Source organism: Conger conger, chromosome 10 (assembly GCF_963514075.1).
Source record: "Conger conger chromosome 10, fConCon1.1, whole genome shotgun sequence".
Taxonomy (NCBI): domain Eukaryota; kingdom Metazoa; phylum Chordata; class Actinopteri; order Anguilliformes; family Congridae; genus Conger; species Conger conger.
Genome location: NC_083769.1, coordinates 41,369,322 through 41,396,804, shown reverse-complemented (window position 1 = coordinate 41,396,804; position 27,483 = coordinate 41,369,322). Strand labels below are relative to the sequence as shown.

The following is a 27,483-nucleotide window of genomic DNA, read 5'->3' as shown; positions in this document are numbered from 1 at the left end:
GGGGACGGGGGGGGGGCACAATTCACCAAATGCCCCCTCCCCCAGTATTATCATGTTGTGTTGGGTGTTTCTGTTAGTGCCCCCCAAAAATCCTCACACCAAGTCATACCACTCCACAGTATCTCCAAACCACCTACTCAACACCTTATATTACCTTCTGACCATGTACTGTAGCCCCACCTCTGAACCTATGAATGCTGACATTAGACTTTCAGTTGATAAAACTAAGCAGGGGAAAAAACAGGGTTATGGGCCTAGCTCAAGGGCCCAACTGCTGGCCTTGAATCACCAACCTTCTGGGTCCCGGTCATGCACCTTAGCCACCTTAGGGTACAGGCTGTCTCCTACTGCCCATATGGTCACCTCCATACCATCTTAACACTACCCCATATGACTTTGCTAACCCACTCTGACCTAACCCATAGTGCTAACCCACTCTGACCTAACCCATAGTGCTAGCCCTCTCTGACCTAACCCATAGTGCTAACCCACTCTGATCTAACCCATAGTGCTAACCCACTCTGATCTAACCCATAGTGCTAACCCACTCTGATCTAACCCATAGTGCTAACCCACTCTGATCTAACCCATAGTGCTAACCCACTCTGATCTAACCCATAGTGCTAACCCACTCTGATCTAACCCATAGTGCTAACCCACTCTGACCTAACCCATAGTGCTAACCCACCCTGGCCTAACCCATAGTGCTAGCCCTCTCTGACCTAACCCATAGTGCTAACCCTCTCTGACCTAACCCATAGTGCTAACCCATAGTGCTAACCCACTCTGTACTCATTACTGGTGTCTCCTCTCACTCCAGATGGCCCCGGACTACGACCACCTGACGCTGATGGAGAAGGTGGAGGTGTTTGAGCATGCAGTGAACAACACCGCTGGAGACGACCTGGCCAAACTGCTGTGGCTGAAGAGCCCCAGTTCAGAGGTCAGCCCCGCACCCTGTCCCAAACGCCCCACACCCCATCCCTAACGCCTCGTACCCCATCCCAAACGCCTCGTACCCCATCCCAAACGGCCCGCACCCCATCCCAAACGCCCCGCACCACATCCCAAACGCCCCACACCCCGTCCCAAACGCCCCGCACCCCGTCCCAAACACCTCGTACCCCGTCCCAAATGCCTCGAACCCCGTCCCAAACTCCCCGCACCCCATCTCAAACGCCTTGTACCCTGTCCCAAACCCCCAGCTCAGAGGCCAGCCTCGCACCCCGTCCCAAACACTTCCACTCAAGCTGCATGCCAGAGAGAACATCTACATTTCAACTATTTAAAAAAACTGATGCTTTTTTCCAAAGTGACTTACAGTTCAGTTGATTAGACTTAACAGGGGACAATCTCCCTTCCTTGCTCAAGGGCCCAACAGCTGTGTGGATCTTATTATGGTATGGCTTATCTCAGGGGCTTGAACCACCAACCTTCTGGGTCCCAGTCCCAGTTCAGGCTGTCCTAAACATGCACCTAAACCTGCTCCCTCCCCACAGGTGTGGTTTGACCGGCGGACCAATTACACGCGCTCCCTGGCTGTGATGTCAATGGTGGGCTACATCCTGGGACTCGGAGACAGGTGATGTCATCAACAGCACAGCTCCTACAGGAAGTGACATGCACACTTGTCCAGTGATGGGTTAAATATTTATTATTGCATCCAGAGCATTATGGGCATATTTTACTTGAGTAAAGGTGACAGGTCTGGTAAATGCTTTGCTGTTGGTTAAATGGTCTTCCATTTTGTCCACAGACACCCCTCCAACCTGATGTTGGACCGGCTGAGCGGGAAGATCCTACACATTGACTTTGGTGATTGTTTTGAAGTGAGTTCAATGTACATAAATATATTTATATTTACCATAGAATCTCAGAGTTACGGACTAAACATCAACAGGGTGAGTCCGGGAGTAGCAGAAATGCAACAAGAATTCTCTTTGCCATTTGTTGTTTCCAAGAAACACGTGTGCTCCTCAGTTGAGAAATTTAGGAGCACACTAATGCATCCCAATTAGTAGATGTGCTCCTAAATTAGTTCTCCAGTAAGCACACATCAATTTTCAGGACCAAATGTTCCTAAAATGGGAGCACTGTAGAGCCCTACATTCTCCAAAGCTGAGGGTGCAGGGCATAGACTGCTGGTTAACTTTGATAAATTGGTCTGCAAATGATATTCACTCCCCTCCCTCCAGGTTGCCATGACAAGAGAAAAGTTCCCAGAGAAGATTCCTTTCAGGCTGACCAGGATGCTCACCAATGCCATGGAGGTACGTATGTAAAGTTAGTGCTGTCTAATAATAATAATAATAATTTGTTATTTAGGTGACGCCTTTATCAAAAGCGACTTCCAGTTGAATAGACTTAGCAGAGGCCAATCTCCCCCTTGAGCAATGTGGGGTTAAGGGCCCTCAACAGCTGGGCAGATCTGGGCAGCCAACCTTTCAGCTCCCAGTCATGTACCTGAGCCACTAGGCCACAGGCTGACCCCATACATGTCAGCACCTTTAGGTTCTCCTGGTTTGATGTAAGTTGATGTGGTTGCGAACGGTGTCACGTGACTGTTTCCTGCCGCGCGGTTGGCTGTGTCCAGGTGACCGGGCTTGACGGGAACTACAGGATCACGTGTCACACGGTGATGGAGGTCCTGAGGGAGCACAGGGACAGCGTCATGGCCGTGCTCGAGGCCTTCGTCTACGACCCGCTGCTCAACTGGAGGCTGATGGACAGTAAGCCACCAATCAGAATCCAGCTGCCAACGCTGCAGCCTGTCAGGGCTCAGAGGCTGTAAAAAAAAAAAATGCAACTGTATGAATAAATTGATTTGATTTTCTGATTTGATGTCACGGTAGGGGGGGCTCAGACGGAGACTTTGATTGCATTTACACTGTTTTATTCAAGCTACTGTGGAGATGTGGAGATGTTTACATTTCCGTGCCTCTTTTTGAGCAGAAATGACCACATAAATATGAGGTCTGCCTGTGCATGCCCGGGCAGCAGAGCGTGTCCTGTGGTTCTGATCATTCTGTCACCTCCCTCTCTGTCCCGCCCCAGCCAACACCAAAGGGAACAAGCGCTCCAGAACCAGGACGGACTCCTACACCGCCGGGCAGTCAGTGGGTGAGTCCCAGATGGAGGGAGGCAGGACCCCGTCTCAGGGTAACCTCAGAGCACTGGGAACAAAACCTGTTCCTGGAGGTCTGCCCTTCTGTAGGCTTTCCTTTCAACCCTCATTTGGCACACCCTACTCAAATAATTAGCAGCTCAACAGGATCTCTAGCTGTGGAATGAGATGTGCTTTGTTACATTACATTACATTAATGGCATTTGGCAGACGCTCTTATCCAGAGCGACGTACAGTTGATTAGACTAAGCAGGAGACAATCCTCCCCTGGAGCAATGCTGGGTTAAGGGCCTTGCTCAAGGGCCCAACGGCTGTGCGGATCTTATTGTGGCTACACCGGGGATCGAACCGCCGACCTTGCGGGTCCCAGTCATGTACCTTTACCGCTACGCTACAGGCCGCCCTGTAGGGTCAGAATGAAAACCTGCAGGACAGTAGATTTGCAGGAACAGGGTTGGCTTACCTGGCTGGCTTAAAGGAATGTCCCGGTATAGCCATGGTCCTTGCTACCTCAACCGGATTCAGAGTCCAGATGTAATGTTTATCATGATTTTGGCAGCGGGGAGTTCTGGGGAAACGGGTCCAGGGAGAGAGGCTCTCGGTCAGCTGAATGTTCCCTGTTCCTGGCACAGGCATGTTGATGATGAGGGGCTTACAGGCCTGCCTGGGCCAGCTGCACGTGTGCTGCCGTGTTCTGCCCTGTAGCAGCTTCGCAGCTCTGCAATATTAACAACAACAACAACAATAATAATAATAATATCAAATATGCTGTGCTTTTCATTGAGTGAATCTCGAAGCGCTGCGTGGAACAAAGATAATATGAGACAAAAAATAATTAACAAACAACAGTAAAAACAAAAATGAAGTAGCAATGTAAACTGGAAGAATAAAGTGATGGGTCAGACAGAAAACTGTTTTAATAAAACGCATTCCTAAACAGATGCGTCCAGACTTGAAATGATTTTGTCTTAGGAGGCCTCAGATGGTCTGGGTGAGCATTCCACAGACGGTTCACTTTTAATGAAGTTTACTCATTTTTTCTTTTGAACAACTTTTACTCTGTATGTGTGTGTGTGTTTTGTTTGCAGAAGCCCTGGAGGGCATAGATCTTGGGGAAACTACACACAAGAAACCAGGAACCACGGTGCCTGAATCCATCCATTCCTTCAGTGAGTGTCTGTCAGCCTGCTGCACATTACAGTGAACGCTCCTCACCCACTGACTTCACCCTGAGGGAGATACGCTCATTTCCTTACTTCCTCTCAAATTACACGCAAATACACACGCACTCGCACTCACACACACACACACACACTCTCTCACACGCTCTCACTCTCACTCACACTCTCTCTCTCACACACACACACACACACACTCTCACTCTCACACACACACACACACACACACACACACACACACTCTCACTCACACACACACACACTCTCACTCACACACAGATACACTCATACACACACTCGCACTGACACACACACACACGCGCTCTCACACACACACTCACACTCTCACTCTCTCTCACACACACACACACACACACACAAGCTCACGCATACATACACACACACACACAAATGTATATATATATATTCCTCATACATACTGTACATGATTAAGTGCGGAGTGGAAATGTAGCTGAGAGCAAGAAATTCAATTTCAGGGTTTTTATTATGTCTGAACCAACAGGGGGAAAAGCACTGCTCTTTGAATTACAGATTGAAATTGCTTGGTGAGACGTTCCCTTCAGTAATGAATCACCGCTCTGACAGTTTCCCTTTCCGTTCGCCGATGATGAAGGCCGTGTGCGTGTGCTACTCTGTCCCTGTCAGAAGTCTCCGCTGTGTTTTCTTGCGGTTTTCAGATGGCTTTATTTTGTTTCCCGCAGTTGGAGATGGCCTTGTGCAGCCCGAAGCCTTGAACAAAAAAGCCATCCAGATCATTAATCGAGTGCGAGACAAGCTGACCGGTGAGTGCCGTTCAGTCTGCTGCTCTGTGTACAGTACCTGTGTCTGCTCAATGAGGACAAAACCCTCTCCCCATACAGTATCTGACCCACCGACGGCACTATCTGTGTCTGGATAGAAACCCGTGGGTTTAGCAAACACTGGAAGTTGTGTTCCAACTACAGCCAGTCTGTTCCCACTTCTGGGTTTCCGTCTCATTAGAGATGCAGCAGTTGTGTTGGTTGAACAGATACAGGCACATAGACCCGGTCATACCGGGGTTCACTGCAGCGTGACTTCAGTTTGTCCTGTGTCCACCCAGCTTCAGCAGTCTCATCTAACTGGCTCACCCAGAGCTTTGCTGCATCAGTGAGGGTCTGTCAGCCCGTAAATGGTCGAAATGCTCCCTGATCCACACTGGACTGCTTTCACTGAATGGTTTCATAAAAACGGGCTGTGACTAAGCAAATATCTGAAGCAGAATCAGAAGTGCTCCCTCACTAGGGCGACCTACAGTGCCTCCAGGTTTAGACGGTGCCTGTGGGGTGAGGGTTGAGTTGTTCAGCTGCTCTGTCAGAAGTGTCGAACACTGAAGGTCGTGTCGTCGTTGTGTCCTGCCAGGTCGAGACTTCTCCCACGACGAGACCCTGGACGTCCCGACCCAGGTGGAGCTGCTCATCAAACAAGCCACGTCACACGAGAACCTGTGCCAATGCTACATCGGATGGTGAGACCTTCAAAACACCCTCATCATCAAAGCCCAGTCAGCCATTGCCCATTAACTGTCTAAATCCAAAAACCTTCATATCATTTACTGTCAGGTTTAGCATGTAAATAACACAGTGCATAGCAGCATCCATGATGATTGTACTCGTTACATTCCATTACATTTAGCAGATGCTCTTATCCAGAGCGACGTACAATGAAGTGCAAATCAAACACAAGTATGAGTGCTAAGAGGACCTGAGAGGACAGTACAGTTCCGAGTCCTAGTGTAAACATCCAGATAATCAGAACCCTTGAAGAGTACAATCAACTTCCAAACTAGCATACCACAGTTGGCAGCTAGAATACCCTGAATAAAACAATACAACAGCCAATAAAAAAACAACAATATCTATACAATCTATACCTTTTTGTATAGTTTGTGTACCTTTTTGGTAATTGCATTATTGTCTTCATGTGTTGATGTATTGCTCTTTTTTGTTGTTGTTTTCTCGGTACATTTGTTCATATTGTTATTATTGTTTTTAAGGTCTGAAATAAATGGATAAATAAAAACATTTTTTTGCCTCTTTCTGCAGGTGTCCATTTTGGTAGAGAAGACCTTCGATTCTCCCCTTGCTTTTAGCGTCATTGCCATTTCCTAACACTTTCTACGGAAGCCATGTTTGTTACCACACTCTGCCACAGACTGGGACTGGGTCTTCAAAATGTATCCGACGTTCATTTGCCAATTATGACAAAGTCTAAAATGAAATAGGCGATATGTAATATCAATGAGATATATTTAACATATTGATTTTGGCGCAATGTATGCGAAGATTTCTTTGGCAATAAATGGAGAAGGCAATCATTGTTTTGTGTGTTTAATAAAAATGTGTAAAGAAAATAATAAAAATATTAAAATAATTTCTTCCATGTTTTTATGTCATTTTCACAACATTATATTTCGTATAACTGGCGACCTGTCCAGGGTGTATTCCTGCCTTTCGCCCAATGTATGCTGGGATAGGCTCCAGCCCCCCTGCGACCCTGTTCAGGATAAGCGGGTTAAGATAATGGATGGATGGATGGATATTTTGTATATTACAGTTCTTTGTTTAATAATTCAGATTAACTTCCTACTGCATTTACAATAGTTTTGGTGCTAATACCAGCCCTTGAAAACCAATTATGTTTAGTTATGAGTCCACTTCACATAATTTAAGTCATTCTCTAATAATCTGGGATGCAAGTCACTTCTGCTGTGCACTGTGAGTCTGATATTTTCTTGTCAGTCAATACTTAGAGATTGAATATTGCATATTTAATATTGGCATATTCACACTCATGGAAAACATTTAAATGCTATGTTTTTCCAGGAATGTTTTTTCACATTTATTCTGGACAAAACAATCACATGATACAAATATGTCGGCTAAACAGAACACAGTCCATTCATTTTGATGGTGTTCATTTTAAATAAATTGGAGAATATCAATGGTTCAAAACACTAACTGAGGTATGTGCATGTTTCAAACCACAAACTATGATTTCTTTTTTCATTTTTTAGGTGAAATGTGGCGAATTGTCATACTTACCATTACAAGCATATTACAAACGTTATATAAAACATGCAGCAGCAACTCTCAAACAAGCGTTACCATTGCTGAAATCTGAAATATATCCGCAGGCTTTTTCAGCGAATCTTTTGTTCTAATACGATAATTCTTGCAGCAAAGTAAATGGCCCACTTGTTTAAAATTTTAGCATGTGCATTTTATACGAGTATTATGACATTGTCAAAACATCAAAATCACACATTTGGTACTGACGCACAGATGCGTCAATAAATAAATAAATAACAATACATAAAATAAATGGGAATAAAATTCATACATAAAATACAGAGTGACGAGAATCTCGCAGGTCTCATGAGAAACGTCTTTTGTCATCTGCTCACTTTCTCGCGAGATCTCAATCCTCACGATACTCTGAAGTCCAACATGGACGCGTTGGGACGTGGTGAGAGAAAAATGAAACCGACCAGTATTTCTTCCACTGATGAAGATTCGGAGTCTCAAGCCCCCGAATTTTGTCCAGGTTTTAAAGACGTTGACGCATTCGTGAAGGTTTGTGGGCGAACGTTGCTAACTTATTTTCTTTTGTAAAAATATAAATCATGGTAGCCAAACGTGGGACTAACTTCCAGTGCCGCTAGCGTGCAGAGCTAACGCGTGTTTACAATTCTGGTGTGGCATCATAGCGGCTAGCTAGCAAAGTATCCAAAGTATAATGTCAGTACACATGCAAGTCGGGTATCTAGAGTAGGGTGTCACAGTTAATACGAATTGTCTACCTAAACATGAACAAATATGGTGAAGACAAACATTCACTTCTTAGCTTACTGGTTAGCTAACACTAACACTTTTATACCCAGCCATTCCTGTCACATGGGACTTTAATAACTTGGTAACGAAGTAGCGTTACCGTTATTTGATTTTTTTTATTTTTTTTCATTACAGTATGGATTGGGGACGGTTGTCAATGCGACAAAAGCATCTGCTAACCTTCCGCAAGCAGGGGACGAATATGACTTCTACCGCAGCTTCCCAGGGTTCCAAGAGTTTTGTCAAACACAAGGAGATTCACTCCTGCACTGGTGAGCATGTGTAGCGAAAGTATTGCGTGATGCGCCCTCATTTTATTAATCTCAAGAGGATGACTATTGATAATTTGGTGATGATTTCTATTTTCATATTCTTGTCAGCATGAGCAAGTTAATGCAGTACCACGGCTGCCGGGCTCACATGAGAGACCGCAATAAACTGACCGGTTTGGAGGAGCGGTTCGACATGGTGGTCGATTCCAATGACGTTATTCTGGAGAAAGTGGTATGTGTAATCTGTGTCTGGCCTGTACACCCTGCTTGATTTACCACTTGATGTTATCTATGAGAAAATGGTGTTGTTGAAGAAAAGTGAGTATTTAATCTTCATCTGTGTGGAATGGTTCTGTGTAGGGGATCCTCCTTGACGAGGCTTCGGGAGTGAACAGGACCCAGCAGCCCATCATGCCGGTTGGCATGCAGCCTCCCAAAACCGTCGTGTCCAGCTGGAATCGCAAGGTGAGCTCAAGGCAGACGTCGGTCTCACAAGGATGTCGGCACATCACGAGGACGACACTTTTTCCGATCGGTTTGCGGAAACCTATTAAAGAAATTTACGAATGGTTTGATGGCATTTAGTGGCTGGCTGATAAAAGATTAAGAGAACCCGCTGCATCTATCAAATCTTGATTTTGCATGAATCTGTTGGTGGCAGGCGGGTGGGTGGGTTGGGGGGGGTTATTTAATTGAAGTCATTGGTTGTCCTCGCACTTTGTGCGATGCATTTCATACTGTCTATAATGTGCAGTTTGCAAATTGAAGCCTGCTTTGTCTCACGAACAGGGGAAAGGTTCTGGTCTGGGGGGCTCGTCCGAGACCTTCCGTCTCCTGCAGGCCAAGAACATCCAGAGGCCCCAGCTGAAATTCAGGGAGAAGGTGGACAACAGCAACACACCGTTCGTCCCCAAAATATTCATCAAGCCCAACGCCATCAAACCGCTCCCCTCGTGTGAGTGTGCACGGCAGACGTGTTTTTACCCCCAGTGTGTTTCACCGGTGTGTTGTTGCATATCTGCATTACCGCTGTGTCTGACGCTCTCCTGTTGATCCGTCAGATTTCTCCAACAAGCGCATCCGCAAGGAGAGACCGGAGGACCTGGACGTCCCAGCAGCCCTGGCTGACTTCATCCACCAGCAGAGGACCCAGGAGCACATGGAGGACATGTAGGAGGCTTATCTATGATCATCTTTCTGTCATCTTTCCTTGCATCTCTCACCTATGATAGATGTGCAGGGATCAGTCCCAAGTCGTCTCTCCCTCAAAGCTGTTGGTGATAGATGTGCAGGGTTTAGTCCAAGTCCCTTCCTCACTGCTCTGTCTGAGATCAGTCTGTCCTCTCTTCTCACAGCTGTTTCTGATAGATGTGCAGGGTTCAGTTTAAATGATTTCACCTCGCATTTCTTTTCACTGAGGAAACTAGCATTATGTTGTTACTCCAACAGGTCTGCACACCCATATCAGTATGAACTAGATCATCTTGCCATGCCGGAGAATTTGCTTTCCAAACCCGAACCCCAGGTATGTTTTTAAAGCTGCTTTTGAAGGTTTACTTCTTTACTGATCCCCCGTCAATTACAGACGTACCAATCAAGTGTGAGTTATTGAGTAAGTTGATGATTGTCATTTAGTTTCAGGGAGGGTTTTGGTTAGGTGGGACGACAGTGTCTCGTCAGCGCCCCCTGCTGGTTTATTAGATGCCCACAGATCTGTTGAGCTGCGCATTGGGTCTTTCTCCAACTCATGTCTGTGCAAGCCTGACCTTGGAACTCCGGTGTGATTAGGAGTGGCTGGCACCATATACTGCAGAGGAGCGCTTCTCTCTGCTCTACTCAATCATCAATACAGGCTATGATTAGCAGTGCAGCATATAACTGTGGCCATTCAAATTTCAAGCTGTTATTTAGCTGACACTTTTATCCAAAGCTACCTACAGTTTTAAATTAAATTAAATTATTTCAAAAACACATTAAAAAAGCTAAGCTACCTACAGTTTCTTAGACTAAACAAAGGACAATACGCCCTGGAGCAAGGTGAGGTTTAGGGATCTGTGCAGATCTTATTGTAGCTACACTGGGGCTTGAACCACCAACCTTCCGGGTCCCAGTCATTTACCTTAACCACTTGGCTTTAAAACCTAGAAGGGAGACAAATCAGGAAGGTAATGTTCAAACCGAATCCCCGTTTCACTGATGTCAGTGTATTGTTTTCTAATGACTGTGTTCCAGATGTACAAACCCCTCTCTGAGACAAACTGCCTGTTTGTGGAGACGCTGGAGGGTCTTGTGGGCCTGAATGAGACGCTGGCCAGGAGCTCTGAGTTTGCTGTAGATCTGGAGGTAAATGCCTGTGATATATAAGAATTTTCTGGAAGTGGAAGTAAAATGTATTTTTTATTGATCATGTCAAATTTCAAAATTCAAGGTATTTTGACTGTAAGCTTTTTTCACGAGGCAGTGTTGAGATTCTGCTTGTGTCTATTCATGTTTTCACGCGCCTGGAAAGAACTGCAGGGTTTTTGTGCCACTGTTTTTTCCTCCCATAAAGAGTGAAGCTGTGTCACTGACTAATACTCTCTCCTTCTTTGTTCAGCACCATTCCTACAGAAGTTTTCTTGGAATCACGTGCCTGATGCAGATCTCAACGAGAGAGGAAGACTTCATCATCGACTGCTTGGAGCTGCGCAGCGAGATGTATATCCTCAATGAGACTTTCACAGACCCCTCTATTGTCAAGGTCTTTTTTCCCCCCATTCTCTTTTGCTCTACACTCAGTGAGAACTTTATTAGGTCTTTATTTTACTATTTTTTGACTTATTGGTCTTCAGCTGGTGTAGCCTGTCCACTTAGAGGTTTGATGCATTGTGTGTTCAGAGATGCTCTTCTGCACACTATTTGTCTGCAAACTCTAGAGACTGCTGTGCGTGAAAATCACAGATCAGCAGTTTCTGAGATACTCAAACCACCCTGACTGGCACCAACAATTATTCCGTGGTCAAAGTCACTTAGATCACAATTCTTCCCCATTCTAACATTTGGTCTGAGCCTCTGAACCTCTCGACCACATCTGCTTGCTTTTATCCATTTAGTGGCTGTCACATGATTGGCTGATTAAATATTTGCATTTACAAGCTGGTGTACAGGTTTACCTAATAAAGTGGTCACTGAGTGTGTTTATATGAATTTGTGAATGCTCTTGTTCATATTGCTGAGATCTGGATATTTTGGGCCTGAATTGTCTTTTGGCAGGTGCAAAACCTGTTACCTCAGGCGAAATTAATGATTGGTCATGGTATTTCTTTTGCAGCCATTGTTTGCATGTGCTGAAAGGTTTTGCATATGCTCGTAAATCAGACCCTTCGTGTTTTTGTCCACTGTGACCCTGCTGATGATTGGTTGGGGAGGGGGAGGACCCGTTAAACATGAGAAACTGACAACGAATGGTGCTTTAAACTAGTGCTGGCTGGGATCCTGCAGTAACAGGTTTCAGCCTGCGGCATTGTTTGTTGTAGGTGAAAGATGCACATCTCCTGTCATCGCAGCAAGTAGTTAATGTTTTGAAAGTGCCCCTGGTCAGAAAAGTGAAGACGGCTCAATGCCACGTTTTAAGTGTTTCTGCGTTCACAGGTGTTCCATGGTGCCGACTCTGACATCGAGTGGCTGCAGAGGGACCTTGGCTTGTATGTGGTCAACATGTTCGACACGCACCAGGCTGCCCGGGCTCTCAACCTGGGCCGGAATTCGCTGGAACACCTTCTGAAGCTGTACTGCAGCGTGGACTCGGACAAGCGCTACCAGCTGGCGGACTGGAGGATAAGGTCACCCACAGCTCTCCTGGTTGTTCTGAATCTGTGTCGCGTCATGCCGCCGTTTGTATTTAACGCTCAATAAAGCGACGGTGCTGGTAACGTTTCTTTTGTTTTCGCGCCGATGGCGTGGAAAGTGTGAGGTCACTCATCTACTAGGTCATTCAAGTCGGTGAGACGACTCGTGACTTTGATTGCCGTCGCTGACGTGTTTCCGCGGAATTGGCTGCGTCTGCGTTGGGAAAACTGAGGACCATCTGCTGTTTTCCCAGGCCTTTGCCAGAGGAAATGTACCAGTACGCACGGGCGGATACGCACTACCTCCTGTACGCCTACGACCGCCTGAGGGCAGACCTGTTCGACGTCTCCAACGGCCAACCGGCTCTCCTGCAGGTGGTCTGGCAGAGGAGCAGAGACATCTGCCTGAAGGTACAGACATGTCCTGGACAGGGGCTTGGGGGAAAAACACTTGGCTTCGCATTTGGAGAAAATGAATGAATTTGCCTTGCTGCCATCACATTTAACTCCTGTCTCACGTGTTTGTTTTCGCTTGGCAGAAATGCCTAAAGCCCATTTATACAGAGGACTCCTACCTGGACCTGTACAGGAAGCAGAAGCGGAGCTTCAACACCCAGCAGCTGGCCGCCTTCAGGCTCCTGTACGCCTGGAGGGATAAGCTGGCCCGGCAGGAGGACGAGAGCACGGGGTATGGCTGGTCCTGGGGTGTCCAGAGACATTTCCCACTAGCAGTGTGCTCAGATTCTGCTTTTTCATTGGCCTTTGATCAGGGGTGCACAACTCCGCATACTGGTTTTTGTTCCAACTGGTTTTTGTAACTGCCTTGTTTTTTTTTTTTTGTTTTTTTTTTGTTTTTTAAGATATTTTTTAGGCCTTTTTCAGCTTTATTGGACAGTATATAGTATAGAGAGACAGGAAGAACGAGAGCGAGAGAGAGGGGAAGACATGCGACAAATGTCGGACGGTCGGATTCGAACCGCCGACGTCGCGGCTCGCAATGAGCATGTGGTCAGTGCTCTACAGGCTGCGCCACCGAGACACCCAATAACTGCCTTGTTTCTAATTTGCTTAGAGCTCTATAAATGACCTTGGTTCAAGCCTGTACTTGAGCACAGTAAAATCATTAGGGTGCACTTGCAGCCTGCGGCTGTAGCCGGTGCTCGTATACATGTCAGATAGGATACGATTGAGTCAATTCGATAATTATGACCAGAAGTTGGCACAAAATCCTGAAACGGATCGGCCCTTGTTGTCCACGCCTGCCATTTGATTTCATTCACCTGTAGCCTGTCACAGAAGGTGGACTGTGAGCGTGGAATCATTTGGGGACATACGTGTCCAGAATTTACCGTGCACTTTTTTGATGAAATGTTTCTATATCACAACATGTTACTACTTTGAAAGAATGGACTGTGGGCCTTTGTGTTCGTGGTGAGCCACACGTCAGGAAACTGAAAAGCCTTGTGCGGTGCGTTTTCCAGGTACATCTTACCCAACCACATGATGCTGAAGATCTCGGAACAGCTGCCAAAGTGAGTTTGACTCGAGTGCACCTCTGCTGACTGTAACGGTGAAGTTCGAGATGACCTGGAGAATGTGGTTGCTAACGGAGATTTTGGTGGTGCTCCTGCCCCCTTTCCTCCAGGGAGTCCCAGGGCATCATTGCCTGCTGTAACCCCGTTCCTCCGCTGGTCCGCCAGCAAGTCAACGAGCTTCATCTGCTGGTGCAGCAGGCACGGGACATGCCCCTGCTCAAGGTGAGAGAGTCTGGTGAGAGAGTCTGGTGAGAGAGCTTGGTGAGAGAGCCTGGTGAGAGAGCCTGGTGAGAGAGGCTGGTGAGAGAGGCTGGTGAGAGAGCTTGGTGAGAGAGCCTGGTGAGAGAGCCTGGTGAGAGAGGCTGGTGAGAGAGCCTGGTGAGAGAGGCTGGTGAGAGAGCCTGGTGAGAGAGCCTGGTGAGAGAGCCTGGTGAGAGAGGCTGGTGAGAGAGGCTGGTGAGAGAGGCTGGTGAGAGAGGCTGGTGAGAGAGCCTGGTGAGAGAGCCTGGTGACGGAGCCTGGTGACGGAGCCTGGTGAGGGAGCCTGGTGAGAGCCTGGTGAGAGAGGCTGGTGAGAGAGCCTGGTGAGAGAGGCTGGTGAGAGAGCCTGGTGAGAGAGGCTGGTGGGAGAGGCTGGTGAGAGAGCCTGGTGAGAGAGGCTGGTGAGGGAGCCTGGTGAGGGAGCCTGGTGAGGGAGCCTGGTGAGAGAGGCTGGTGAGAGAGGCTGGTGAGAGAGCCTGGTGAGGGAGCCTGGTGACGGAGCCTGGTGAGAGAGCCTGGTGACAGAGCCTGGTGACAGAGCCTGGTGACAGAGCCTGGTGACAGAGCCTGGTGAGAGAGGCTGGTGAGAGAGGCTGGTGAGAGAGGCTGGTGAGAGAGCCTGGTGACAGAGCCTGGTGCCACTGCTGCCGTCAGCTTCTGCCCAACGCTCCACAGCACTATAGGAATAGGCTCCAGGATTTTATTCCTTTTTTATTTTTCATAATACCACCACCACTTGGGACTAAACTCTATTAATTTAACTAATGGTTATTATTACATATATTTCTGTATGGACGCCTCAAGGAAGGCTCTGCGTTGCTGCGGATTCCAGTTGGGTTTATTGTTTGTTCAGGATTATTTTCTGCTCTTACCTCTTCAGGCTGAAATCCCGGTGGAAAAGAAGAAAGGACTGACACCGAAAAGAAAGGTCAGTAGAAATTTGTTTCCAGGTGGCGTGAGCGGGACTTGCTGTGCGTTGTGTACCTGCCACTGGTCTCAGATGTGTGGCTCTTCAGCGCTTGAAATGTCATGTCACTAAGTTTTCAGCCTTTGTTTTTCCTTTAACCTCATAACCTTTTTTTTTTTTTTTTTTTTGGGATCTTCACCGTTGATATATGACGTTATACACGTTCCTCAGGGGCACGTTCTCTCCCACCAAGCCTCCAGCAGACAACAATAGGGAAAATGTCACTGCACACAGCTTGAAAGTGAAATTGCTTCCAAGAAACACATTTTTATTGTATTCTGGTTTGTAGCCAACCCATATTTCGTCCCTTAAAATGTTGTGTATCTTAATGTTAGTCAATGAAAATATATAATATTGTGTGTTTATTTTTTTTTTTTTTTCATAGTCTGAGAGCCCTTTGTTTGGACCTCATGACACGTCTCGCGTCTCTGAAAGCGATCTTCCCGATTTCTCCTCCCCAGGTAAAACTACGCCTGGGGTCATTTGCATTATGACACATTGCTCTGTGTGCTGCCCTGTTACACCTCCACCCTAACCTACCCCCTCCGCAGGTCCTCATTACAGGTGTCCTCTCATAGGAAATCACTCTAACCTGCTGTACCACCAACCGCCGGCTCTGAACTAACAAACCTCTACAAATGGCCTAATTAAGATCCTTGTGTAGCTGGGGGGGGGGGGGGGTAGTGCAAACACCCACGCATCTTAACACCATCTTAAAAAATTATCTGTGCCTTGTTGCATCTAATAGTAAAAAAATCTTTCTGATTTCGTGTGAGAGAAGTGGCTTAGCTTTGATGGTCCTGAACAAAAGAGGCAGCGTCTTCCAAAGAAGCTGAACATGAGAATGCATTGTTTGTGTTCTCCAGTGTTTGCCAAAGAAATGTTCCAGTTGCGTGCAAATGTTAATATAAAAAATTTTTTTAAAGGCTTTTGAATTTGGCATTTGGGTTGTGAGTTGATGAGAAGAACGTGAGACAGCATAGACAGTAGATGGGTCTGCTGGTGCTGGTGCTGGTGCTGGTGCTGGTGCAGGTGTTTGTGGCAGGGCAGTTATGGTCTCTGTGTCCGTCCCTCAGGTTCCCTGGTTAAACCAGGAGTGCTGTTCTCCGAGGAAGAGGACGAGAGTGGGAACGCACGGGAGTCGGGCGGTCTCGTAGCTTCAGCCAAAATCACGCTGTTTGAAGTAAGGACCCTATCCTCAGCACCACCACGTTTGCCCTGTACATTTCTTCACGCGTCCCAACGATCGTCATTTTATCCAACTGCTTTGTTTCAAGGACAGCGAGACTGTGAATGAGGACACGCACCTCACAGTGGCGCAGCAGAAGGCCTGCAGCATCATGGAGTCTTTCCAGAACCCGTTCAGAATGGTGAGCTGTAGGAACACTCAGCTCGCGCACTGCGCTGTCACTGAAGCGGACCTCCTCCTCGTCTCATGTACCTTCTTCCTTTTCAGTATTTACCGTCAAAGGACAGCAACATCCACATCTCGCAAAATGCTAAATATGACCCATCGTCGAAAGTCTATGAGGTATGGTTCGAATTCACATTAAAGCCACGTGAACCGAGTGTCCGATTTTAGGAAGGATGGTAGTTTTTTTGAGTCTGTATTTTATCAGTTCATATTTAAAGTAAGATTGAATAAAAAATGTGTTTTGAGTAATCCTTTTCCTGGATATTGAGGCTGTGTATTAATATTGATAGACTTTGTCAGTCCTGGACACCCTAAAATCCTCAACCCTACCCAGGGCTTGTGTATATGGTCTAATTAAAGCACAGTAGCTTTGATCACATTTAACGCGCCCCCTTATGTTTCTCAGAGTGAAGTGCAGTACGCCTACGCATAGTTCTTGGAGACTAATTCTGTATTTCAATACGACACGAGGAAGAAATGATGTCATTATAAAGGCTATGCACTTGAGAGGGAAAACAAGACACTCACATGCATTGTATTGTTTTTAATTAAGGCATGGTAAATGTACATCAGTTTGCCTTTGATCATATTTCACTATGTATACTGTATTTAATTATTCCGTTTGGTTGTGGTTTGGTTTGCGGGCGGCCTGGAGCATAGTGGTTAAGGTAAATGACTGGGACCCGCAAGGTCGGTTGTTCTAATCCCTGGTGTAGCCACAATAAGATCCACACAGCCGTTGGGCCCTTGAGCAAGGCCCTTAACCCTGCATTCCTCCAGGGGAGGATTGTCTCCTGCTTAGTCTAATCAACTGTACGTCGCTCTGGATAAGAGCGTCTGCCAAATGCCTGTAATGTAATGTAATGTAATGTAATGTAATGTTGTGATTGTGCGCGTGAGCAGATCAGAAACCGGTGGAAACTGCAGAGTTTGGAGCAGCAGAGGAAGGAGGCCCAGGCCAAGCAGGAGGCCAAGGTGAAGGCCAGGGAGAAGACACAGAAAGCTGCAGGTACTGCCACGCGCACCCCCCGGGTCTGGTCCAGTCTTCAGGCATGGATTCTGCCATCCTGGGGGAGTGGGGGGGGGGGGGGGGGGGGGGGGGTGGGTGTGCTGGAGATGGCTGTCGCGTACCCATAAGTGAATGCCTGAATGCATGTGTAATCATTAAAGTCGCAAGCTTTTACTTTTATTGAATTTAGTCAAACCTCATATCTGTAAATATTTGTGTGTTTGTTTTTTTTTCTTTATTGCTCCCCATAATCTCATTGTACATACCCCTTTACATGTAGAAACAACATTGCAGTCTTCTGATTTTGGCTGGGGTGGATATTGTCGGCCCAGGTGGGTGTGACGCTGGCATTAACCGGTTGTTTCGTTTTTTCAGAAGAGAGGAAAAAGGCCCAGCAGACATACCAGGAATCTTTGCAGGACGTCCTGACTGTTAGGCAGCAGGCATTAGTAAGTTCTGTCCCATAATCTTACTCCATAAACCAGTGCATTGTATTCTCTGCACTAACAGAAAGTAGCAGGAACTGAAGCATTCATTTGTACTTCAGGGTGCTAAGAAGCGAGAGAGGATACCAAGTGAGCTCCAAGAGGAGACCGCAAAACCAAAAGCAAAGCAGGCCAAACCCACAGACCAGCCGGCAGAGAAGCCTCCCCCTTCACAAGCCGAATTCAAGCCCTTCGACTACAGCCAGTCGGACATGAAAGTGTTTGCTGGTACGATCATTGCTCACATCTTTAGATTCACTCACGATGTTTGAAGCAAAGTTTGAAGCAAAACACAATTGAGTTCACAGTATGCAAGTTAATATCAAATGCACTATGTTTGTACTACATTTGTACTATGGTTGAGTACATTCAGGCTGCTGAGCTCACAGATTGGTTGACATCCTTTCAGGAGGAAAAGCCAGGGACACCACGCAGTTCGATCCAAACCGACATGCCACTGAACCTAAGCAAAAGGTATTTGAGACTTAAATGCTATTTTTCATTGCAGGCGTACATCATAAGGGAAGTATTGTATGCGTTTATTCTGATATAAATGATCAGTCCTCATCATTTGTATTTGTGTATTTTGTCATACAAGTAAAGTTTTGGCCATCTAATATCCGTTTCCTTTTTCAATGCTCTGTTTTACCATTTTAATAAAGCTGCTTGGTAAGTGGAAACACAGATGCTGTAATTTTGTATTTGTTTTTGTAGAGAAATCCAAAGGGACAAAAAATGAACTCATCAGCAGGAAGCAAAAGTATGTCTTACTTGGCTGGCAAATCTGAGAGGTAAATGCTTTCTAAATCATAGCCTTCACAAAATGGTGTCATTTCAGAAGTGCCTTTCTCATATTTGATGTTGTCCATATTTGATGTTGTCCTTAATCTTAGTTTTGGTTTTTTTTTGTTTGTTTTTTTTTATTTATTTTTATACAGGGGATTCAGACATAACTGGCCCAAAAGATAGATCATCATACGACTGCATTCATCCTTGCAAGTTTGTCTACGGAATGCATCGGTTTCATGGACAATTTTTATTTTGTAACAGGCTGTTTTCTGAAACTTTGTACCTTCCGATTGTATGCATATGTTGTGTATACCATATTTAAATTACGGTGGGATCTCTCGATTGTAGCGCCATGGTATTTTAATGATGTCCTACTATTTTTCTTCTATTGCCACAATAGGAATTAAACCGATAAATCCAGTATTTGTTGAAGTGTGTATTTTTGCATTGTTGTGTGTATTTTAACTTTCTTTACCAGTGAAAGAAGTGCAGTATTTCTTAAGTGCAGTATTGGTAACCAAATCATGCATTCTCCTGGTCTTGCTGGTTATTCATTCAGTGGGAATAAAGCCGTAGTGGGGAAATGTTTCACTTTTATGGTAATTTACACACTGATTAGCCAGAATCTAAAATATGAGCCTCAACATGCAGTCTTGGAACAGCCGTGTGCAAACAACGGATAAAAAAACAACCATGAGTGTATTAATGGTTTACATATGAATGGAAGAATTGGGGGGGGGGGGATTAAATTGTAACTTGGAGAATACATTGTGTGATAATGACCCATTTCAAACTTCCGAGTTACATTGGTATGTGCAAACATACTTCACCTAAAGCGAATTATTTAACATTGACGAAATAACGATGTCAATTTTACCAATCAGTATATAGTAAGTTTGCCGGGTGCATCATTTCATGTTGGGTCCCATTTCATAGCAAACTAGTAAGATAATGTAAATTAGTATCAATGTTGGAAGTTACAGAAAACAAATGCCACCGATTAGCTAGCGTACGAGTCACTAAAAGTCGTTCGAACCAGCAAGAGGAATGGTAAATTATTTTATGTCTGCGAAAAGATTGTAAGTCCAATTATTGGCTTTCATTTTTACAATATAAAGAGAAACCAAATTCGCGCATCGTGTACCACTTAAACCGCCCGCTGTTGTTGTTCAGCCGGACACATCGGCAGGCTTTCACGTGGACATGTTGCAGGGCAATCTAACCAGTTGCCTGAATTAAACCCTACTCTGCATTGGCCAATTCCATCACCTCTGCGTCCTGGTATATTTCTCATTCGCTGACTGACGCGTCCTATAGTTAGGATGCAACGTAGAGGTGCGCCCAAATGTCTATTGGAGCCCACACTGGGTCTTTTTACTGGGAGTTCACAGGAGGTGCTTAGCTAGTTATTTAGCTAGCTAGCTAGCTAGCTAATAGTGTGCTATATATATATACTTTTTTTATAAGAGCCGTTTTTAATTCATTAGCTGCGGCCGACTTACATTTATCATGGATAGTATAAAGGACGGCTGGTTCACAGAAACATGTACACTGTGGCCTGGGCAAGCAATGAGTCTTCAAGTGGAAGAGGTTCTGTACCATCAAAAATCTAAATTTCAGGATGTAATGGTTTTTAAAAGGTCAGTCATTTTGTTTTGTTCATTATATATCAATGCAAGTTCACGGAACAAAAACTTGGAAAGTAGCTATTTATTAAGCCATTTTCCCCAGCTATCTACCGGAGTTCTGAACCTAGCTACAGCTAGCTATTTTTATAACTAGCTTGCTAGAAAATATTTAGAGCAATGTAACATTAGCTAGATAACTAGGAGCTCACTTTAATTGTTTTGTTTGAAGGGAAGATATATCAGCATTGTCAATGTAGCCATATAAGCAACTAATGTAACATTATTCTGTTGAACACCTGGTTAGCTTTGCAAGCTATTATATTGGAACCGGTGCCAGGAATTGTATTCGTACCGTATAGCTGCTAACAACTACTTACCCATGCGTGCTTTCCAGCCATCGATGGCTAGCTGTTTATCGTGGCTAACAGTCAAGGGAACCAACTCTTAACTCCTTTTAAGAATAGCTAGCTATGCGAGAGCACTTGCAATTCAGTGAACTTAAATGCTAAACGGCTAATTAGCTCGTTTAGCTAGCTATCAGTGATGTCGGTCGGCGGGGTTTGAAGAAGTAGCTAGCATAATTCACTATCGGTGACTGAAGTGAGCAGAATCAATACGAGAGACTGAACGCGTGCTGGCTTGTCAGAGTTAACGTAGCCTGGCTATATGCTGTGTTGCATTTTTGCTCATTAAAACGGTTTGAACACTAAGTAGCTACATTGTCGCACACAAAGCTTTGTTCTGACTATCGCTGTGTTGACGTGTCAGGTTATGTTACATCTGCCGATCTCTGTAAATGGATAAAATTGATAACAGTTAATAGATCATTTTTAAAACGTATGCAACTGATCTCGGCAGATGTCTATATTTTCAAAGTTCCCGTTTTAAAAGTGGGGAAAAAAACAACAATTTTATTCTGTCAAAAGCTGTAAGTTAGGTGCGAGTGAGCAAATTTGACGGGAGCTAGCTAGACTAGCATACTACACTAGCTTATTGTATATGCACTTTATAAATTAACTTGTTGAACTTATGAACTGTTTATTTTAGTGATAAAAATTAGGAAAACATAGAAACGTCCGGCCAGGTTGTCTAAAACAGTGGTTCCCAAACTCGGTCCTATAGTACCCTTGTGTATGCAGGTTTTTGTTCCAACCCTAATTCCCATCGAATCATTTTAACAAGCTGTTAATGTTTAATAATTAGATCCCATCTTAAAATTGATTTATTTACATTAAACCACATTATGCGAGAAATGGCTTTGCAATGCCATGAAGAATAAAATGACAACGTTCATATTGTGCTTATTGAACCAACAATTATATAAGAAGAGGTATCAAATAGGCTCATAATTAGGTACTTGGCCAGCATACACAGGGGTACTCCAGAACCGTGTTTGGAAACCGCTGCTCCAAGAGATTCAAATCGCGTTGCTTTGTAACAATGGTAACACGAAGCACGAGCGCTACATTGAGATGCATAGCCTACTGGAAACACCGGGTTTAAAGCTCTTTCAATATCTCTCGCATAACAAAAAAAATAAACATTTTTATTTTCATCTTCCACAGTAAAACCTATGGGAATGTTCTGGTTTTGGATGGCGTTATCCAGTGTACTGAACGTGATGAGTTTTCCTACCAAGAAATGATTGCCAATCTTCCTCTGTGCTGCCACCCTTGTCCTAAAAAGGTAGCTAATTTCACCTGCAGAACTAACTGAAATAAAACGGCAGTGAGTTCATCAGAAACTGGTACTTGCTTTGTTCAGTTGCCGACGGTGACACGCCAATTGCCTGAACATACAGGCGTGTGTTCCCCTATATATAATGAAATTTACCCATTAACTGTTCTGGTTTAGAGCTATGCTATCACACTAGCAGTGCCCTGAGCAGAATTCAAAGCTTCTGGTTCATTCACAAATCTAGTTCCCTTTGTACTGTTTTGCTAACTGTTACCTGCCGCCAGTTTTTGAGTTCTCAAAATTGAGAGTTCTCACCTCTTCTCAGGTCTTGATAATTGGTGGAGGAGATGGAGGAGTCCTGAGAGAAGTAGTGAAGCACTCCCTAGTGGAATCGGTGGTCCAGTGTGAGATCGACGAGGTAGTGAAATCAGATTGCAACTGGAATGCTGTTTGTATACATTAAAAATCTCTAATATAAATACATGCCATGTTTTCCCTAATATTATTATTCTTTTTTTTCTTCTTTTTTTTTCTTTTTAGGATGTCATTAGTGTGTCTAAGAAGTACCTTCCTGGGATGGCAAAGGGCTTCTTCAGTCCCAAACTTACTCTGCATGTGGGAGATGGGTTTGAGTTCATGAAACAGAATCAGGATGCGTTTGATGTCATCATTACTGATTCATCCGACCCTGTTGGTAAGAAACACCAATTGGTATACCAATATGTGTCACTAAAGCAATTGTCAGGAAACTTTACTGCATGGTTAAGTCGTGGGTCAAAGAAAGTGAAAGAGCTACAGGTTGGGTTAACCTGTTGCTTGTTCTGTGTTGGATGGCGGATTGTGCAGGGCCTGCGGAAAGCTTGTTTAAGGAGGCGTATTACCAGCTCATGAAAACAGCCCTGCGAGATGGCGGGATTCTCTGTTGCCAAGGTGATGTGCTGTTTGATGTGCAATCGCTAATTGCTGTGTCACAACCTCCAGTCATTGCAAAAAGGTTTGAAATGGCAGGCTTATACAGTAATTTGTCATGACGGCAAGAATGAAATTGCCAGTGTGTTTTCGTCTCTGATGAACAGAGTACTGGATGATTTTCAGATCTTTTAAAATCTCCCAGGAAGACTGTATCTGGTGTGGACACCACACCAGAACGCGAGAGAAAGACTGTGAGATCATTTTACTCTCTTAACCTCCGTAGGGGAGTGTCAGTGGCTCCATTTGGAGCTGATCAAAGAGATGCACACCTTCTGCAAGACCCTGTTCCCTGTGGTGGACTATGCATACTGTACCATCCCCACCTACCCCAGTGGACAGATCGGCTTCATGCTGTGCAGTAAAAATCCTGTGAGTGATACAGCTTTCTATTTTCTGATGTATCTGCTGAACGCGACCAGTGTCGCCCTGTGCTCCATGTTTCTCATGGACTGTGGTGTCTGTAATGCGGAGGTGTCTGTCTGTCTGCCTTACCATTGTGTGGGTCCGTGTGTGTGTTTAGGTGACGGATTTCCGTCAGCCTGTGAGAGAACTGCCCAGAGATGAACTGGAGGGGATGAACCTGAAATACTACAACGCACAGATCCACAGTGCGTCCTTCATTCTGCCCGAGTTCGCAAGGAAGGTGAGAATTTCAGCACGGCAGACCCCCAGAATGCTTCTGACGAGCTTGCATGGCAGCCATCGGTGTGTGAGTGTGTGTATGAATGGGTGAATGACATCAATTGCACAGCGCTTTGGATAAAGGTGCTATATGAATGCCAACCCTTTACCATTTATGATTTACCAACTACTTACTACATTTACCTCAGAGATGCCATTCCGACCACATTTCTCACCTGGTGTAATATTGCGCTGTGATTTCCTTGCATTCCGCACTGAGCCAAACATTTCCCCCTGTTTTTCCAGGTTCTCAGCGAAGTATAAATGACTATGGAGACAGATGCAGGCTTCCACGGCCAGATACACGCCCAAGAGCGCTAACAGAACAGACCCCCTCACAACAGCCGCAGTACTTGAACCTTCTGTCAGTAGCCCGTCTCTGCCCTGTGCCACCCACCAACAGGGGGGGGAGGTTTCTGCTGACGACCAGCTCTGACAGGGCACGAAAGACCTGTGGAACTCAGAAAGCGATAGATTCCATACTTCCTTCCAGTCTTACATTTTATTTTTTGTATATATTTTCTGTTGTCCTCGTCGATTTAAAAAGGATCGTCTGCATACGCCGTACGAGCTGTGAGACGTGGTGGCGCAGTTGCAGTTGAAATGTGACCCACTTCATACCGTGCTGTGGGCCGGTGTGGAACTGAAACGCCTCTCCAGCGGCGCACGTCATTGTTACAGATTACAGTAAATTACAGTGTTGCTCACAATCTGCCGCTCGGTTTAATCCTCGAGAGAAAGCGAGCTGCGCTTAAATACGTCACGTTCCCACCGGCTCTGTGTCATAACCACTATTTACGACATTAAAACCTATATCTGCAAGAGATGATTCTCATTGCGTATTTAAGATCCAAATGACTATAGTAAATCCTTTTGAATTTAATTTCTTTTCTTTTTAAAAAAAATCTATAAACAGAGTTTTAGTGCAGTGGGATAATGTGTGGAACTTGGCCAGAGTGACAGAGTGGCCAATAGGAACTGTGCATGCAGACCGCAGTCACACAGATCATGCTGTAAGGATAGCTGGTGATACACAGTGAATCTGCTGAAGTGACTGATTTGAAACTGGGCCCCTTTTCACTCACAACAGCTCTTTGAACGTTGTCACAGTGTGAACGTATAACAACCGTGAAACATATTTTTGAATTTCATGCCAATTCAGAGCAGATATGACTGCTACGTTTGAAGTTACAGGGAAGGTTTCAGACTTCACTGACTGGGCCGGATTTAAAAATAACCGTTTCATCAATGCTAGCGTCCTGGACGTAATGAAATGCAGATTTTTTGCAATTGACTTACTGGTCTTAATACCTTATTTTCTGTGCTATTTAACAATGAAGTTACATTTGTTCAGCATCATTCTGCTGCCACAGTATGCCAAGTCTGATTGGTTTAAAAGAATGTTGCATCAACTAATGGTTCAAACAAAACATTGTGCAGTTATTGAAAAACATTTTTTGCTGCAAATTTGCAAGGTTTACCTTGCAGTCTATCTACAGGGAGTTGATGTTTCACTTCACCGTATCGTGTTTTACCGCCCTGTAAAATATGGCTTATCAGTCAATTTTATTAACTGGAAATCAGAGGCTTTTTTTGTGCATTGAAATAAGTGTGCTTAGAAGGGAATTTGGGGTTGCACTTCAATCTTACTGTACCTGTGCATGTGCCAGTGGGTATTCTAGGAGCTGTGTACTTCTTGTAATCATATTTTTCGGTTCACAACATTGTAAAATCCTAGAACCATGTTTTCAAATAAAATATGTCCCCTACTCACTAATATTTTGTATATTTTGTCTAATGCTAATATTTTGTCACTTAAATTTGCTAATAAGATCAGAATGGTAACTTTTTATTTTTCAGTGAATTCCTGGAACTGTAGCTTTTCTTGTATGTTCAATAAATATCCACAGGTGGTAATTAAAGATTATTGATGAAAAACAAATCGACCATCCCCAGAATGATCTTCACTAATTCTAACCACATGCGCTTCATGTTTCGGTTGTTGAACATGGAATAACATATTTAAGCGGTAAATTCATGTGTGATAAACCCCCCAGAATTATCAAAACCACAAGATGGCATCCTCTGCGTACTTGAAACTTGGATTACAAATGGCTTACAATTTAACAATGAGATGCAGTGTCAAAAAATTTCCTGAGATGGGCCTTGCCCAAAAATAAAAATTTTGAGATAAATGCTTTTATATGTGCATACACTTCTCAGCAAAACAAAAACATTGTTTATAAATTCTTGTATGTGGTAAAGCATTTCATGTTTTTTTTTCTGTCCTACAATTCATTTTTTGACAAGAAAGTTATTGGATGCTTTTGAATTTAACCTGCAGAACAAAATAACTGTACCCTGTTCTCTCACTCGCACTGTAAGGTTAACATCTTTGTCTGTTGAAGGGATTCACATCGTTTCTCAGCCAAGTCTTTTTTTATGAAACACGATTCATAGTAATGGATTCTATGTCCTGTTGAAAACCCTTAATTTGTTTAATCTAGTGCTGACCGCAATATTGGAGAAAAAGGTAGTGTTATGTTAAGACGTGGGGCTGAGCTTAAATTTGAGGTATTTTTATTTGATACATCAGCTTTTACTTAAAGGTTTTTAAATTGCTTCTGTGACTAAACTGAATGCAGAAAAATGTCAGTGAATTTACAACTGTAGCAGTACATGCCTTTGGGGAAAGCAGAATTGACTTTCACACTGAAGTAATTTGATTTCCTTGGCATAAAACTTTCACATGTTTTGCAATGGTTGCCAAATCAAAGCTGTGGCTGAAAAGATATGGTCCAAGGCACTTTTTTTATGTTGCTAGAGTAAATCTTCACAACAAAATGCCCAGAACCTTATGGGTGTTGTACTGATACTCTCCCTGTTTGAAGTTTCACTATGCATCATGTAAACTCGGAGGGCGATTACCGTGAATTCTTCAAACGCAAACGATGACTCTTTGCTGAGGGAAAAGGATCATTTTGACGTGAGATGAACGAATGAGTGTTTATCGGGCTCCCAGGGAATGATGCAAGCCTGATTTGTGTAGCAGGCATGTTAGTGCAAATCCTCCCAACTGGAAAAGCACATTTCTGTTCCTTTGCCTCCGCAGAGTTTACCTCCACTTGTGTGTTACACCCAGGAGGATGAAACTAGTGATGACATCATGGTTTTAATTTCACATTAAAATTAATAATTGCATTTCAAGAGTAGGGTATACTGTATGCATCACACTAGTTGCAATTGGGTAAATGTTCTCAGTTTCAGAAAACAGAAATTCTACCATAACTAATGTTGTTCTGTGCCATATCATAATATAACATTGTTCATGTTTGGCGACAAGAAAAAAATAAAGCTTTCCATCTTGTAAACATTATTGTATTTTAGAATGTGTTTGACATATGACACTTGTGTATGTGGTTCTGGGAACAATTGACATTTACCACTATCATCTAAATGGTGGGGCTCACACAAGATACTATGAGGTCCTGTCAGTTAAACACACTAAATTTTCTGTTAATGAAAGTAATTTGATGAATAGGATTTTGACTTCAGGCTTTCTAGGGGACATCGTTGTGATTCTATTAAGTCTACTGCTGCAAATGTGTCAGGGCGTCATTGCTATTGCTTGTTGCTATAAATTAATTAATGCTTTTGGAGTGAAGTGGTTTATGTAGGCTGTTACAAGTATTTACATATACAAATACCTGCAGGTTAGGCTCCTTGTGGGGGATTAACAGGGTGTTGCTGTACAAGAGCATGCATGCTCAGTTAACCTAAATAATGGTTAAT

At 44.3% G+C, this 27,483-nt stretch overlaps 3 protein-coding genes across 7 annotated transcripts in view; all 3 read left to right on the top strand.

Annotated features, from left to right (window-relative positions):
• mtor (mechanistic target of rapamycin kinase) overlaps positions 1-6,714 on the top strand; it is a 106,167-nt gene extending 99,453 nt beyond the window's left edge. For all 4 annotated transcript variants that reach the window (XM_061256952.1, XM_061256953.1, XM_061256950.1 and 1 more), the window contains exons 49-58: positions 821-943; positions 1,500-1,582; positions 1,757-1,829; positions 2,196-2,270; positions 2,594-2,729; positions 3,055-3,120; positions 4,213-4,293; positions 5,025-5,105; positions 5,704-5,809; positions 6,387-6,714. In XM_061256952.1, coding sequence (XP_061112936.1) covers positions 821-943; positions 1,500-1,582; positions 1,757-1,829; positions 2,196-2,270; positions 2,594-2,729; positions 3,055-3,120; positions 4,213-4,293; positions 5,025-5,105; positions 5,704-5,809; positions 6,387-6,402 — 840 coding nt within the window. In that variant the 3' untranslated portion in view covers positions 6,403-6,714. The remainder of the gene's footprint in view (positions 1-820; positions 944-1,499; positions 1,583-1,756; positions 1,830-2,195; positions 2,271-2,593; positions 2,730-3,054; positions 3,121-4,212; positions 4,294-5,024; positions 5,106-5,703; positions 5,810-6,386) is intronic.
• Positions 6,715-7,725: 1,011 nt separating this feature from the next.
• On the top strand, positions 7,726-19,153 carry exosc10 (exosome component 10). Of its 2 annotated transcripts, none has more exons than XM_061257781.1 (25): positions 7,726-7,916; positions 8,310-8,446; positions 8,555-8,678; positions 8,807-8,911; positions 9,236-9,401; positions 9,508-9,616; positions 9,896-9,971; positions 10,679-10,789; positions 11,043-11,186; positions 12,077-12,267; positions 12,528-12,684; positions 12,813-12,961; positions 13,755-13,805; positions 13,919-14,030; positions 14,950-14,997; positions 15,422-15,497; positions 16,113-16,219; positions 16,314-16,406; positions 16,493-16,567; positions 17,354-17,459; positions 17,838-17,908; positions 18,007-18,172; positions 18,354-18,418; positions 18,659-18,735; positions 18,883-19,153. In XM_061257781.1, exons 1-25 carry the CDS (start codon positions 7,791-7,793, stop codon positions 18,911-18,913), a joined length of 2,673 nt encoding a protein of 890 aa, XP_061113765.1. In that variant the 5' UTR covers positions 7,726-7,790; the 3' UTR covers positions 18,914-19,153. The 2 variants fall into 2 exon arrangements, with proteins under 2 accessions (XP_061113765.1, XP_061113764.1); XM_061257780.1 differs by having other exon boundaries at positions 17,835-17,908.
• A 906-nt stretch (positions 19,154-20,059) lies between these two features.
• On the top strand, positions 20,060-25,468 carry srm (spermidine synthase). Its single transcript, XM_061258032.1, has 8 exons — positions 20,060-20,373; positions 21,927-22,047; positions 22,364-22,456; positions 22,579-22,732; positions 22,885-22,968; positions 23,234-23,379; positions 23,531-23,653; positions 23,938-25,468. Exons 1-8 carry the CDS (start codon positions 20,243-20,245, stop codon positions 23,953-23,955), a joined length of 870 nt encoding a protein of 289 aa, XP_061114016.1. The 5' UTR covers positions 20,060-20,242; the 3' UTR covers positions 23,956-25,468.
• The last annotated feature ends 2,015 nt before the right edge of the window (positions 25,469-27,483 follow it).

Excerpts from the sequence above, each read along its gene's own strand:
- exosc10 (XM_061257780.1), top strand. The coding sequence starts at position 7,791 with ATGGACGCGTTGGGACGTGGTGAGAGAAAAATGAAACCGACCAGTATT. Across the intron at positions 10,790-11,042 it reads AGTTTGCTGTAGATCTGGAG|CACCATTCCTACAGAAGTTT; the intron begins GTAAATGCCTGT and ends TTCTTTGTTCAG. Across the intron at positions 17,909-18,006 it reads CTGTTAGGCAGCAGGCATTA|GGTGCTAAGAAGCGAGAGAG; the intron begins GTAAGTTCTGTC and ends TTTGTACTTCAG.
- srm (XM_061258032.1), top strand. The coding sequence starts at position 20,243 with ATGGATAGTATAAAGGACGGCTGGTTCACAGAAACATGTACACTGTGG. Across the intron at positions 22,048-22,363 it reads GCCACCCTTGTCCTAAAAAG|GTCTTGATAATTGGTGGAGG; the intron begins GTAGCTAATTTC and ends ACCTCTTCTCAG. Across the intron at positions 22,457-22,578 it reads TCCAGTGTGAGATCGACGAG|GATGTCATTAGTGTGTCTAA; the intron begins GTAGTGAAATCA and ends TTTTCTTTTTAG.